The 13862-nt window shown below is 43.1% G+C and overlaps 1 protein-coding gene across 10 annotated transcripts in view; it reads left to right on the top strand.

Moving 5' to 3' along the window:
* Positions 1 to 485: 485 nt before the first annotated feature.
* LOC147026680 (spermatid perinuclear RNA-binding protein-like) overlaps positions 486 to 13862 on the top strand; it is a 144913-nt gene continuing 131536 nt past the window's right edge. For 9 of the 10 annotated variants that reach the window (XR_015058460.1, XR_015058461.1, XM_085882380.1 and 6 more), the window contains exons 1-3: positions 486 to 624; positions 7639 to 7954; positions 12316 to 12366. Coding sequence is in view for 8 of the 10 variants with exons in the window: in XM_085882380.1 (XP_085738506.1) it covers positions 7656 to 7954; positions 12316 to 12366 (350 nt within the window). In the remaining 2 variants the exon portion in view is untranslated. The remainder of the gene's footprint in view (positions 625 to 7638; positions 7955 to 12315; positions 12367 to 13862) is intronic. The other variant, XM_085882383.1, reaches the window with a different exon arrangement.

Raw genomic sequence — 13862 nt, 5'->3', positions numbered from 1 at the left:
CCCAATGGATGGATGATCCCAATGGATGGATGGTCCCATTGGGTGAATGGATGGATGGATGGTCCCAATGGATGGATGGATGGTCCCAATGGATGGATGGATAGACCCCTTTTGGACAAACAACACACAAACCCCTGTAATCTTTTTGCAATATGCAGACTCCACTTTGTTCAGCAAGTAATGAGCAAACTACACCCACCTGGAGTACCCTGCTGGTACTGTACTGTACTGTACTGTACTGTACTGTACTGTACTGCACTGCACTGTACTGCACTGTACTGCACTGTACACACCTATAAAACAGATCGCCAGATTTTAACGGCGTCAAACGTTTCTCACAGAAACAAACCGGAAATCCGTGTATCAAAATTAAATAAATCAAAACTGTTACATTTCTGAAAAACCAGGTAAACTTACTTCTTCAACACTCATACTTTCTGGTCGTATCCCTTGAATAAAAGACGATTCCTTCGGTTCTTTTGAGACGCTGAAGGTTTACCAGAACGCAGGACCACGTGACCGCGAACCTGGGGTGAAGGAGCGTTTTGGCGCCATCCTCGCTGGGTGACAGTTACGCTTGGCTGCGGGGACCCGGGGGTTGCATTTGTCGACATCGGGAATCTGGTACGGACGGAGCAGACTCAGACCCCGGACTTCCTCCCTTGGACTGTGCTCGCACGTCGGCCAACGCGCACAACAGGCTGGACGATGCTTCGGATTTGGCTCGATCGTTGATGATTTTTTTTTTTAATTCATTTATTTATTCTTTTTTTTTTTCGGTATCACCAATAGCTGTTAAGTTTGTCGATTTTGCTTATTTTTGTGACTGCACATTATACCCGACTCGCGTATTGCTTGGATTCTGTGTAAATAGCAATGGTCCAACGTTTAAATCGGAGTTAAACTTGCTTAAACGCCGTGAAACAAAGCGCAGGCCGCAGGCGTTAGTCGAGCTTGTGGGCCTCGGTGGGACCGACCGAGGAGGCGAAATGAGGTGGATCCGCCGAGTGAGAGCGTTGTCCGTGTAATTGCGTCTCCTTCAGGACGATCGTTGGGTTACGGTGTCGTTCGAGGAATATAATGTGTGTTACCTGCGGAGAAATTAAAAATAAATAAATAATTACTCTTTGAGTAACGGCCGCAAATCTCTCCCGTTATTTAATTGTTTGTTTGTTCGTGTATTTCTCTTTTGTGTGTCAGGTGAATGTGATCAATCGCATTCAAATTGTGAATAACTTGCTATCCTTTTAAACATTCAGAATAAGCCTAATTTCAAATGACCCGTCGGTCTCCCCTTCTGAAACCATGGCTCGTGTGACGGGGAATCCAGATTCAGATCCCATATAGTAGTGATTTGTAAGGCAGGAAACATAGATTCAAATACCATATAGTAGTGATTTGTAAGGCAGGAAACATAGATTCAAATACCATATAGTAGTGATTTGTAAGGCAGGAAACGTAAATTCAAATCCCATATAGTAGTGATTTGTAAGGCAGGAAACATAGATTCAAATACCATATAGTAGTGATTTGTAAGGCAGGAAACATAGATTCAAATACCATATAGTAGTGATTTGTAAGGCAGGAAACGTAAATTCAAATACCATATAGTAGTGATTTGTAAGGCAGGAAACGTAAATTCAAATCCCATATAGTAGTGATTTGTAAGACGGGAAACATAGATTCAAATCCCATATAGTACTGATTTGTAAGGCAGTAAATGTAGATTCAAATCCCATATAGTCGTGATTTGTAAGGCAGGAAACATAGATTCAAATACCATATAGTAGTGATTTGTAAGGCAGGAAACGCAGATTCAAATCCCATATTGTCGTGATTTGTAAGGCAGGAAACATAGATTCAAATCCCATATAGTAGTGATTTGTAAGGCAGGGAACGTAAATTCAAATCCCATATAGTAGTGATTTGTAAAGCAGGAAACGTAGATTCAAATCCCATATTATCGTGATTTGTAAGGCAGGAAACGTTGATTCAAATACCATATAGTAGTGATTTGTAAGGCAGGAAACGCAGATTCAAATCCCATATAATCGTGATTTGTGAGGCAGGAAACGCAGATTCAAATCCCATATAGTGTTTATTTGTAAAGCAGGAAACGTAGATTAAAATCCCATATAATCGTGATTTGTAAGGCAGGAAACGTCGATTCAAATCCCAAATTGTAGTTATTTGTAAGGCAGGAAACGTAGATTCAAATCCCATAGAATTGTGATTTGTAAGGCAGGAAACGTAGATTCAAATCCCATAGAATTATGATTTGTAAGGCAGGAAACGTAGATTCAAATCCCATATAGTAATGATTTGTAAGGCAGGAAACGTAGATTCAAATCCTATATAATTGTGATTTGTAAGGCAGTAAACGTAGATTCAAATCCCATATTGTAGTGCTTTGTAAGGCAGGAAACGCAGATTCAAATCCCATATAGTCGTGATTTGTAAGGCAGGAAACGCATATTCAAATCCCATACGGTTGTGATTTGTAAGGCAGGAAATGTAGATTCAAATCCCATATAGTAGTGATTTGTAAGGCAGGAAACGCAGATTCAAATCCCATATAGTAGACATTCGTGTGGCAGGAAACCCAGATTCAAATCCCATATTGTAGATTTGCTTGTCCATTGTCTATTTGTGTCCTTGTAATTCATGTAAACGTTCACTGATGTCGACTAGTTAAACGTCTTTGTCCTGAAAGTGATGTGTACGAGCTCCAAGATCATTTCAAAAATATATGAAAGAACCCAACATCGAGTTTGTTCATTTACTGTTACATCGGCCACCGAGGTGGACGGAGGTTGTTTTCACCTGTTTGTTTGTGAGCAGAATATCTGAAAAAGGAAAGGACAAATTAGGACGGAACTTGATGGACAGGTTGGGTGTGTGACAAGGACGAACTGATTAGATTTTGGTTCAGGTCTGGATCCAGATCTGTTCTATCAGTGGGAAACAAAACGTAAACGGTATACACTCTACTGAGTGTCGTCGTCGTTGAGATGTTCTGATTCCAGATGACTTGTCATACTCTAATAACTTGCAGAAGCCTGTGGTACAAATAACACGATATAAAAAAGGAAGCCTTTTATCTTTGCACTGGTTGAAAGAGCTCAGAAATGTTGTTGTTCTCCTTTCGGCTGCTCCCGTTAGGGGTCACCACAGCGGATCATCCATTATGATCCGCATACTGATTTGGCACAGGTTTTACGCCGGATGCCCTTCCTGACGCAACCCTGATCACCTCTTTCGACACAGGGAGATTGGTTTCGCCATGATTCCGGGCTGCCCTACACCCTCTCAGAGCGTGGCCCAGCGCAGAGCACCCGTGCTCAAGCAATATTCCAACCCAAGCTTCCGAGTAGCCGGATTACAGGCGCACGCCACTACGCCCGGTCGAAAGAGCTCAGAAATGGAAGGTTATATATTTATTAGCAGCAAAGAAAAAAGAAATTTCAGGAGTGATTGCGACAGCAGTTTCTTGCCTATCCACCGCCCCCTTTGAATTTTTTGTTTGATTTAAAGAATTATAATTTTCCTGTCAGTTTGGATGAATTTGAAGCAACCTTTTCTTAATAATTTCTGTCTTGAGTGATTCCATATTTCAGGGTGGAAAAGAGACATACATATACTTACACGTTGTAAGCAATAATTACCTTCGCATTCTGCGAAAGGTTATGTTTTGGTCGGCGTGTATTTATTTATTTATTTATTTATTTATTTATTTATTTATTTATTTATTTATTTATTTGTATGTAATCTTGTGATTCGTATAACTCAAAAAGTATTAAACCGAATTGCATGAAATTTGGTGGGATGATTGGTTATTAGCCAGGAAGCATTCGATTAGATTTTGGGATCGTTCGGGTCAAAGGTCAAGGTCAAGGTCACGAAAAGGTCAAAATCGTCTTTTTACGATAACACGGTCAATTTTTATTCAATTTGCATGCAACTAACGCCAAAATGTTCAGAATTCAACGCCTCATCTTGTGATATGCAATATGACACAATGACGCCCATACTCTTGTTACCGGTTAGGGGTCAAAGGTCAGGGGGGTCACGACCTTGAAAAATATGCGGTTTTTGTCATAACGCAGTCAATTCTTGTCCGTTTTACATGAACCCAGCACCAAAATGTTCAGAATTTAATGCCCAATCTTGTGACACAATGACGTCATGACACATGTCACCGGTTGGGGTAAAATGTTGGGGGGGGGGTCACGCCCTTGAAAAATATGCGGTTTTCGGCATAACTCGGTCAATTCTTATTCGATTTGCATGAAACCAGCATCAAACGAGATTACCTTCTCTTGTTGAAACGTTGTATTCACCGATCTTGCGAGTGAAGACTCGCCAAAACGACGTGAGTTGATTGTTGTTTAGTCCGTAGCCCCCGAAAGTCGGGGGGGGGGGTCATGACATTATAGATATGTGGTTTGTGTCATAAGACCATTCATATGAAACCAGTTCCCCACACTCATACCAAGAACAAAAAAAGTAGTGGCGGCGAAGGTATGCGCTCTATGAGTGCCCGTTCTAGTTAATTGTGCTTTGTACATATGCACATAATAAATTGAAGCTTTATTATTATAGGCAAGCATCACCGACCTCCTGCTAAATATCAATTGAGGCTTTTATTTCAAACTTTACAGTTATAGAATGTTACAGTATTAACGAGACTCACATAGAAATGCGCTATGAAACCTGTCAGCAAAGTTTCACAACGTATATTTATCAATGTATAAAGTAACATTTTTTTTATTAAAGTGTATACATTGTAATACTTACCACTGTCTGTCTGAACACATTGTCTCTGGTCGCTCACCTGCAGTGATCACAACAAGGCTCAATTTATTTTAGAATATTTTCATTTACGGACACTTTCCGACGGTTCCGTGATTTTTCCTGGTGTATTGGCTTCGATGTCCGTTGGCATGCAAAACTTCAGCTTTCTACGTCACCTGGAAGGTACCGAACATTAATATTAGTCAGTCAGTGAGGGGTTACAATGAGTTTTATATATCAGACATGTGAGACAAAGAAAGAACTGATCAAAGGTCGAGGACAAATGTCTGCTTTCTGATGATTATATCTGAAGTCCTACAGTATGGTGCAGACGTAGTGCTCATAACTTTGAGCGGTCTAGTTTGGGTTTGATTCTCGACATGACTATAACATTGCTCAAATATTAACTTTTTTTTCTTTTTTTTTCCATCGGACAGGTAGGTTTTAGATTTTACCTGTCCTGGCAACCATTGCACCTGTCCAACTATTTGTACTGTGAGCATGTGTGGTGATGATGTTATGTTTCTTTGAATTTTTTGCCGGTGCTCAGCGTTGGTCTGGTCTACAAGGATCCTTTGGTTGCTGCTAATCACTGGCTTCACACGTAAAAGCAAAACTACATTAGAGATGAAGATATGTCCAGTTTATTTAACTTGCAGGTGGTAAAATTGGCCTGTTCTTTGGACAGGTTTTGGACCTTTGGACAGGTTCTTGAGGTTTTCACTTCTTCGACAGACAAAATTATCTGTCCCGGACAACGGTTATTGTCGAGCTCTGTACGAACTGTCAGATTGCTGCTTTGCAGCCAAGGTTTTACATCACACAGTGCATCGTCCCTCGGATGGGCGTTAAGCTGGGCATCACGTCTGCGAGCATTAGTCTGTCGACGTTAAGGATCCCGTGGCGTGTTTTGCGAATAGTAGGTGAGTTATCGCCGACACCCTGAATAATTACAAATCACTAACTAAACTGCAGTGTTCTGATTTTCTTGGAGATTCCTTGTTGCCAGGTTATACTGCTTGCTTTCTTAGAGTGTGTTTACCATGCTGCCTGCAGCTCCCACACCACTGAGAAATTCATGCGTGCACCCAGTTGTTTACATGTCACGTGACATGTGAGCAGCCATTTTCGTCTACCTCGGGAAACCATAACAATGGCGTCTCAAAATAATTTCGATAAATCCCAGTGATTAACTTGGCCACCATTTTCATGTAAATGCTTTCTTAAAACTTTTCTTTCTTATTTTGGGCATGTGGAGAAAAAGAGAGTCAAGAAAGTCTCTTGTTTAGGAGTTGATCAGTAGAAACATGTAGTTGTTGGGGTTAACAGAGGATGATTTGACCTGGACGAAGTGGAGAGGGGGCATCAGTCGAACAACCCTTTATATGGGTGGTCGTTGAATGAGTAGTAGTCATAGTAGTAGTAGTTGTCTCTTTCTTTAAAAAAAAAAAATTATATATACGAGGTGTGTTCAAAAAGTATCCAACCTTAATTTTTCGTGCGTAAACAAATGAAGCTCGGGAGGCGTGTTTTGGTGCACGTATGTAGGCGATCCTAATTCGTATGCGTGAATATTTTCCCGTCTGCAGAAGCTGTCAGTCGCCGACAGACCGCCGATGAGTGAGGAAGTGTAAGTGAGCGCCGTCGGATTTTGGTTTTTGACAAAATGACGGATCACTGTGGTCTCATCGCCAGTGATCACTATGTTGAAGTTGGGATCGCTGTTCACAGTCTCCAGCATGTCCTGTGCGATCTCCAAACGGAGTTGCTTCTGCTCGATCGTTAGCAGCTTTGGCATGAACTTCGCTGAGATTCTCCTTAAACCCAAATCCTCAGTCACAATGGACTGAACGGATCCGATGCTGATGCCCGCCTCGTCTGCAAGTTCTCTAATCGTGATTCGACGATCCTGCATCAGCAGGGTCCTCACTTGGTCAATGACGATCTCATTTCGGGATATTGAGGGCCTACCAGAACGTGCTTCACTTTCCACTGATGTGCGACCATCTTTGAAGCGGTTGTACCACTCTTTTATCTGTGTGGTGCCATTGCTTCGTTCCCGAAGGCCTGTTGAATCTTGCGGATCGTTTCCACTTGGGAATCGCCAAGCTTTACACAAAATTTGATGTTGTAGCGTTGTTCAAGGTTTTCCGTCAATTTGTCAAAAACGAAAATCTGACGGCGCTCACTTACACTTCCTCACTCATCGGCGGTCTGTCGGCGACTGACAGCTTCTGCAGGCGGGAAAATATTCACGCATATGAATTAGGATCGCCTACATACATGCACCAAACCATGCCTCCCTAGCTTCATTTGTTTACGCACGAAAAATTAAGGTTGGATACTTTTTGAACACACCTCGTGTGTATGTATGTATATATATATATATATATATATATATATATATATATATATATATATATATATATATATATATATATATGTGAAACTATTACGTGCCCAGGCCAGGAATTGAATCCAGGTTGTCTGGAAAACCGTACCAGTGCTCTGCTATCTGAGCTATCTGGGCGACCCACAGGCTGTACACTCAATTCTCCCACATACGATGCCACTCTCTTTCCCCTGCTACCTCAGGGGCACTCGCTGTCAACCATAGGAGCAGAAAGGGCCTGTCCACGAAAGGGTCTCCTGTGTACATTTTTTTTTCTTTCCCATTCACCATCTCCACCCCTCTTCGTCCGTCTTTTGTTTCTAATAAGTGGCTGTTCCAGTGCTATTTTGACATGTTTGTAGCATGCTGGATGAGTTGCCTTCATGATTGGTCTGTAAATGGGGTTATGTAACCCATCATAATGCCAAATATCTCTCCTTTCTTCACTGTAGTGTACATCTCTCAAGCAATGCTACCTTGCCTCCCTCGATTGCCTGGGCCGCTGGGCCTGTCACCGCAACAACATCTCTTTCACACTTTTGCCCGTGATGACCGGCATGTCATGACAAAACATTCAGGGGTTTACCCAACCCCGGAAGAGCTTGCCAAAGTACAAGAAATGGTGACAACTGCCGAGCGAGCCCTGAAGTTGGTGTCTGACTGCATTGAAGATTCAATGAAACCAATTTCACCAGAACCAGTGAGCAAAACAGGTGTTTTGGAGAATTCCCAAGCAATTGAGGAAGATCTGCAGACAATGCAAGAAAAGTGAGTTTCTTTTTGTTGCTTTTCTTGGAATGATGTGAAAAGTTTATCTTTTTATGAAAGGATAACAAGCAAGCCAAAATTGTAGTTGATGCCAAAATCCAGTGCAGTCTTGCACCTCCGATCACCCTACCCCTAAATCCCACACTTTTTGTGCCTTTGATCGTCTTGTGTGGTGTAATGTGGCGCTCTATTAAAATTAGAGATAAACCCTTTGGCTCAGCGCTGGCTATGCAGAGAAGATTATGCTTATCAGAATAGTTTAGTAGTTGAGGGGAAAAGCTTGACGGTGGCTTAACAGTTAAGGCCGCTGGCTTAAGATCTTTAAAGTCTGGAGTTAAAGTGCCGGGCATGCCGTAAATAACTTGGTGGGTTGACTCCCGCACAACTGAGAAAATTATTACTGAAAAAGACACCACTAAAACACCTCCTTCTGAGGTCAGTAAAACGAGTTCCTGGGGGGAAAAATGAGCTATTCGAGTATCCTGCGTTGGAGTGTTTTTTTTGTACACCTTGTTGAGGCTCGTATGAGAGCTAACACATAACGCACAGCAAGGGGGGACAAGAGACGAGAGGGGCGGAAGTGGGTAGGACAAAACAGTGGGGAACAGAGACATTAGGAGATCTGTGAAAGGGAGGGGGATGGGGTGGGGAACACAGGGTATACAAGATGGACATTACTGGGACTTTCAGGCAGGAAAGCAGGGAATTTGAGGAGGTGGGTTTGGGTGGATTAACGGGGGTAGAAAAGATCGAGGATTTGGATGGGGGACGATAAGAGGTGGTGGTGAATAGCTGTTTTGAAGGCCTGGAGGGAAGAGTGGGATTGAACAGAGTGAGGGAGTTTATTCCAAAGGTGGGGAAAAAGAGGAATGAAAGAGTGAAGGTGAGCAGTGATTTGTGATTTTGGTAGTTTTACCAGAAGGGGGTTGTTGGCAGTCCTTGAGCGCCCTGAAGAAATATGGTGGGGACAAATCGTAGACAGAGTGATACCGGAGAGGAGACGGTAGAAGACAGAAAGACCACCGACCTGCCTGCAGTGAAAGTGAGAGTCCCAAAGACTCAGCCTCATTGTGGGAGATGCCAATGATCCAAAATGCCTTGGTTTCCACAGCGTGAAGCCGAGAAAGGTGGGAGGCAGGAGCATCAGCCCAGAGGGGAGAGCAGTACTCCATCAGGCTGTGGACGAAAGCTTTGTATGTGGTCAGGAGCTCAGGGCTTTGTGTGTGGTCAGGGCCGAGGAAGGTGAGTGGCCACCCATCCAGGATTGTGCCCCCAGGCCATAGACTCCTATAGAGGACTGGAACCTCCCATGCTCGGGGTTTGTAACTTGAGTCCGGGGCGAAAATGACTTCTCGAAGGGCTAGAGACACGATCTCCGGATCCATATAGGGGTTTTTGAGGACGGCGAGTTCAATTGTGTCATTTTCAACACCACCTGAGGTCATTTTCGAGGTCAAAAGGTCATATTTCAAGGTCAAATTGCTGAATTTTGGTATTTTTTGCCCATATTTGTGTCTAACTCATAAACGGCGAGAGATGGCTGATTGTAATAAGATGCAAGTGTGTAGAGCTGTCAAACTTTGATATTTATTGTCATATATCGTATTACATAAACATTATATGCATGTCACAACACTATGCCTATTACAACTATGTCTATGTCTATCACTAGTTGGAGAGCTTTTCTTGCCTCCTGCGGCATCCCAAAGCTTTTTCTTTGTCACTTACATTGAGGACATGAGCTTTCAATAGAATGTTAGCTGAAGTAGTACATGCAGCATTACTACAAGCTAAAGGTGCATCCACAGAGGATAACAGCTCAGCAAAATGAAATCGGTAACGCATTTTAGTCTTGTCATACAAATTATAGGCATTGTGTACAAAAAAGACGGTTGACATAGTTGGCACACTCAATCCACCTCTATTCAAATGATCTAGAAACTCAGATGACACCTCATTACCATCTTCATCATCAATGATCTCCTCCATACTTGTGCTATCGCCATATTTATGAACAAGGTGTTCAGACAAATAAACTACTTTATGCTTAAGGGCATCGTCAGACCCCAAGAGATCCTGAGTGTCTTGAGGAGTAATCTCGTCAATGAGTTCACTTCGCTCATCTGGATTTATGGAAGTTGTACAGTTCTTGTCGCAATCAATCACACGAGAACTAGATTCGGGCATAATGTCATGCTTGATGAGTGTTTGCAAATTTACAATTTTAGCTGCAGCCATAATGTCAACTACGTCAATGTAGAAGTTTCCACCGCTTCTTTGCCTGGCTTGGCCGAAAAACTTTTCCAAGGCTTCATCTGCAAATATAGCAGAAAAAAACGTAGTCAAAGTCTTTCTCTGCCAGAAGATGCAGCTGCGACAGAAGGAAGGTGAAATGAGGAAGCTCGTGTGCCTCAGTTATCCAACAGAGCTGGCTTATTACAAGCTGAATAATTTCCTTGCTTGTGCATTCATAGGTGTTTACCTGGTCAGTTATGGATCTCATCTGGGACCATTTTGAGAGCAGGCTGTTCTTCTGCAAAGGAAAAAGTCGTTTGGGCACCTCAATGCCATCTTTCTCAACTCTATTCAAGAATAGAAATCCAAAAGGTGAGTGAACTTGTTGGAAATGAAAGAACTGGTTGACAGTTTGGCCAGTAGCATCAGTTATTGATAGGTAAAGGTTTCCCTTGTCTTTTATGACGTTAAAGCCAGGAAAATAGGAGCTGATTTTAGCACAGAGGTGGTCGAAATCTTGGATATTGTCTGCAGCCTCATCAGCTGCCTGCATCTTCTTTGCTCTTGATTCTGACGTAGAAGATGATGTTGGGCGTGGGGCTGTCACCTGCTTAAAGGCTGATTTCGGTACTCCAGGAAATATTGATGGGGGTTCTTTGGGTCGTTTGCCACCCATAACTGACACCCAATCACAATTGAAATGTGTCTCACAAATATATCTCCTTTAAGCACCTCAAGGTTTCTTTCTCATTTGGCATTGCCAAGATCCATCTCTCCCTCTCCTCAGGATCTTTTGGGAAGGATATGACCTTTACATAAGGCATCCCATCAGTTTCCTCTACAACCAAAGCAGCTGCAATGACGTGGCATATTTTCACCAAAGCAGGAAACAACACAAAGATCCTGTGAGATCACCAGCTGGACAGTTTTTGAAAGAGGAACAAACAAAACATACATTAGTTAACGATGATATAAATCAGCAAGTAGGTGCAGTAGGTGCACAATGTCATGTTTTGTCATAGACTTTACAAAAGTTTTCCTCGATGAGTTAGACACAAAAACGGGCAAAAAATACCAAAATTCAGTAATTTGACCTTGAAATATGACCTTTTGACCTTGAAGATGACCTCAGGTGGTGTTGAAAATGACACTATTGAACTCGCCATCCTCAAAAACCCCTATATGGATCCCGAGATCGTGTCTCACCCTTCTAGAAGTCATTTTAGCCCCGGACTCAAGTTAATCCTTCAGACAAGTTACAAACCCCGAGATCGTGAGGTTCTAGTCCTTCTCTATAGGAGTCTATGCCCCTAGCAAATGAAACTGTCATTGCTCTATTTGCCGGACAGCACAAAAGGAACGCTTATTATTATTATTATTATTATTATAGCCCCCCGTTGGTCAAACTTCAGTGCCACAGGCATAAAAACCTTAATACCATCTCCATCTGTAGGAGCCATGTTTCCAGCAGGGGGCACCATTTTCATGGCAGAATCCATCCATCGGGACCCTACTCTGTGCAGAGCGTTGGTCCTACCGAAGAAGTCTCCTTGGCTATTGGACACAATCCTGGACAGGTCACCACTTCGACACAGGATACCAGCAAACCAGCACTCATTTTTCTAAGCTCAGAAGGATGACAGACAGAGTCAACCCCACCTGGTATTAATTCAACAGCCAAGTGGGATTTGAACTCAGGATCCCAGGACCCCAAGCCCACCACCCTAACCATTAAACCAGCACCAGGCATATATATTGCTATCTGCTAGTAATATCCATCGACTTTCCACAAAGAAATCCAAATCATTCCAAACAGGTAACATCCTGTTTTTAAGGATGTCATAAAGGACACGTACAACAGGCACAAATAACGAATGCAATGTGATAAAATAAGGTGGTGTGAAAGACATCGCATCAATGGCAGTAAACTGATGGAAAAAACTGACGGTGTCCCAACCTATCCCCACCCCTAAACTCCGCGCCCATTTTTATGCCATGAGAAATTTAGGAGTGTTAAGATTTTATTTTTTTGGTCTTGCATGTTTGGCTTGCAAGGAAAAGAAAAGCTTATTCACTTGTTCTTTTCAGTCATGTGTTAAATGGCTCGTTCTTTTCGTTCTCTGCAGAAATACCGACTGCGTGGGCGTTAACTCCACACCCGGAGATGGAATTCCGCTGTGAGTGATACCCAATATTTATTGTTATTGCTGAAGTAATTGAACAAATCCCATATATTTAATTGCTTCCGCCACCAAAGGTGGATGAGGTTGTTTTCACTTCTGTATACAGTGGGACCCGCTTAATAGAATCACGGTTAATAGAATCACCCGTATTATCGAATCAAAATCGTTGAGACCGATTCCACTGTATCGAAATGTACACAATTTTTCCCGTTTATTAGAATCAAAAACCCGCTTCATAGAATCAGCTGCTGGCCATCCACTTCGACAGTTCAGCGCCTACTGGCCGCACAGTTCCAACTTTTGCCACCAGGCGGCTGACGTCACGCTAAAAATAACGCTATGCCACTTCAGTGATTGCGGTAGTCATTGTACAGATAGGCAGACGGCTGACAGCTGCAGTCTAAGCACTAGGCATGTCGTCATTTCCACGATGGACAGAAAACTAAAGCGGACGGATCGTTCAAACATTGATAAAGCACAAATCCTCAGGGACTATGACGCTTTGCCCAGAATGAGCCAACGAGAAGCTGCAGACAAGTTGGAAATTAACCAGCCGATCCTATGCAAGATTCTGAAAGATCGAGAGGCCATTCTGAAAGGTCAAGTGGATTCGTCTTCTTCTCAGAAACGTAAGCGAAGCGGCAACGCACCCGATGTCGAATCGGCAATGGTCAAGTGGATTCAAACTTCTAGAGAAAAGGAAGCACCGCTTTCTGGACCTCTGATGCGGGAGAAAGCGGCTCAGTTCGCGGAAAAGTTCAACAACAAGAAGTTCAGTGCGACAAACGGCTGGATTGACCGGTTCAAGAAAAGACATGGAATCGTCCACAAGAAACTTCACGGAGAGGCAGCGGCGGCTGACGTAGGAGGGAAACAACAATGGCTGGACCACGTGTTTCCGGATCTCGTAGAAGGCTTCACGGCTGATGAGATCTGGAATGCTGACGAAACCGGGTTGTATTTTCGGGCCTTACTAGACGGAACGTTCCTCTTCAAGGGAGATCAGCACTGCGGTGGGAAAAAGCCAAAGGAAAGAATCACGGTGCTTTTTTGCTGCTCGATGACTGGTGCTAAGCGTCCTCCTTTCGGTATTGGTAAAAGCAAGAATCCACGGTGTTTCAAAGGCCTCAAAACAATTCCAGTTCGCTACAGAGCCAATTCCTCCGCATGGATGACAGGTTTCTTCTTCACTGAATGGCTCGATGAGTGGAATCGCGAGCTTCGGCGTCAGGACCAGAAAGCGTTGCTTCTCATCGACAACTGTCCGGCACATCCCCAATCACTTCAACTGTCGAACATTACTGTGGTATTTCTCCCGCTGAACACAACCTCTGTTCTTCATCTGTTAGATCAGGGAATTATCCGTTCATTCAAAGCTCATTACCGCCATGCCATGCTACGAAAAGTGCTCACTCAGATTGACAACTAGGATGGAGCAATGACAGCGAGTGACTTGGCGAAAAAGATAACAATCCTCGACGCTATGCTGT

The sequence above is a fragment of the Eptatretus burgeri genome, chromosome 5 (assembly GCF_056783735.1).
Source record: "Eptatretus burgeri isolate ZD-2024b chromosome 5, Ebu_testis_v1, whole genome shotgun sequence".
NCBI lineage: Eukaryota > Metazoa > Chordata > Myxini > Myxiniformes > Myxinidae > Eptatretus > Eptatretus burgeri.
The sequence above is the reverse complement of the archived record's forward strand: the minus strand, read 5'-3'. Positions and strand labels throughout refer to the sequence as shown.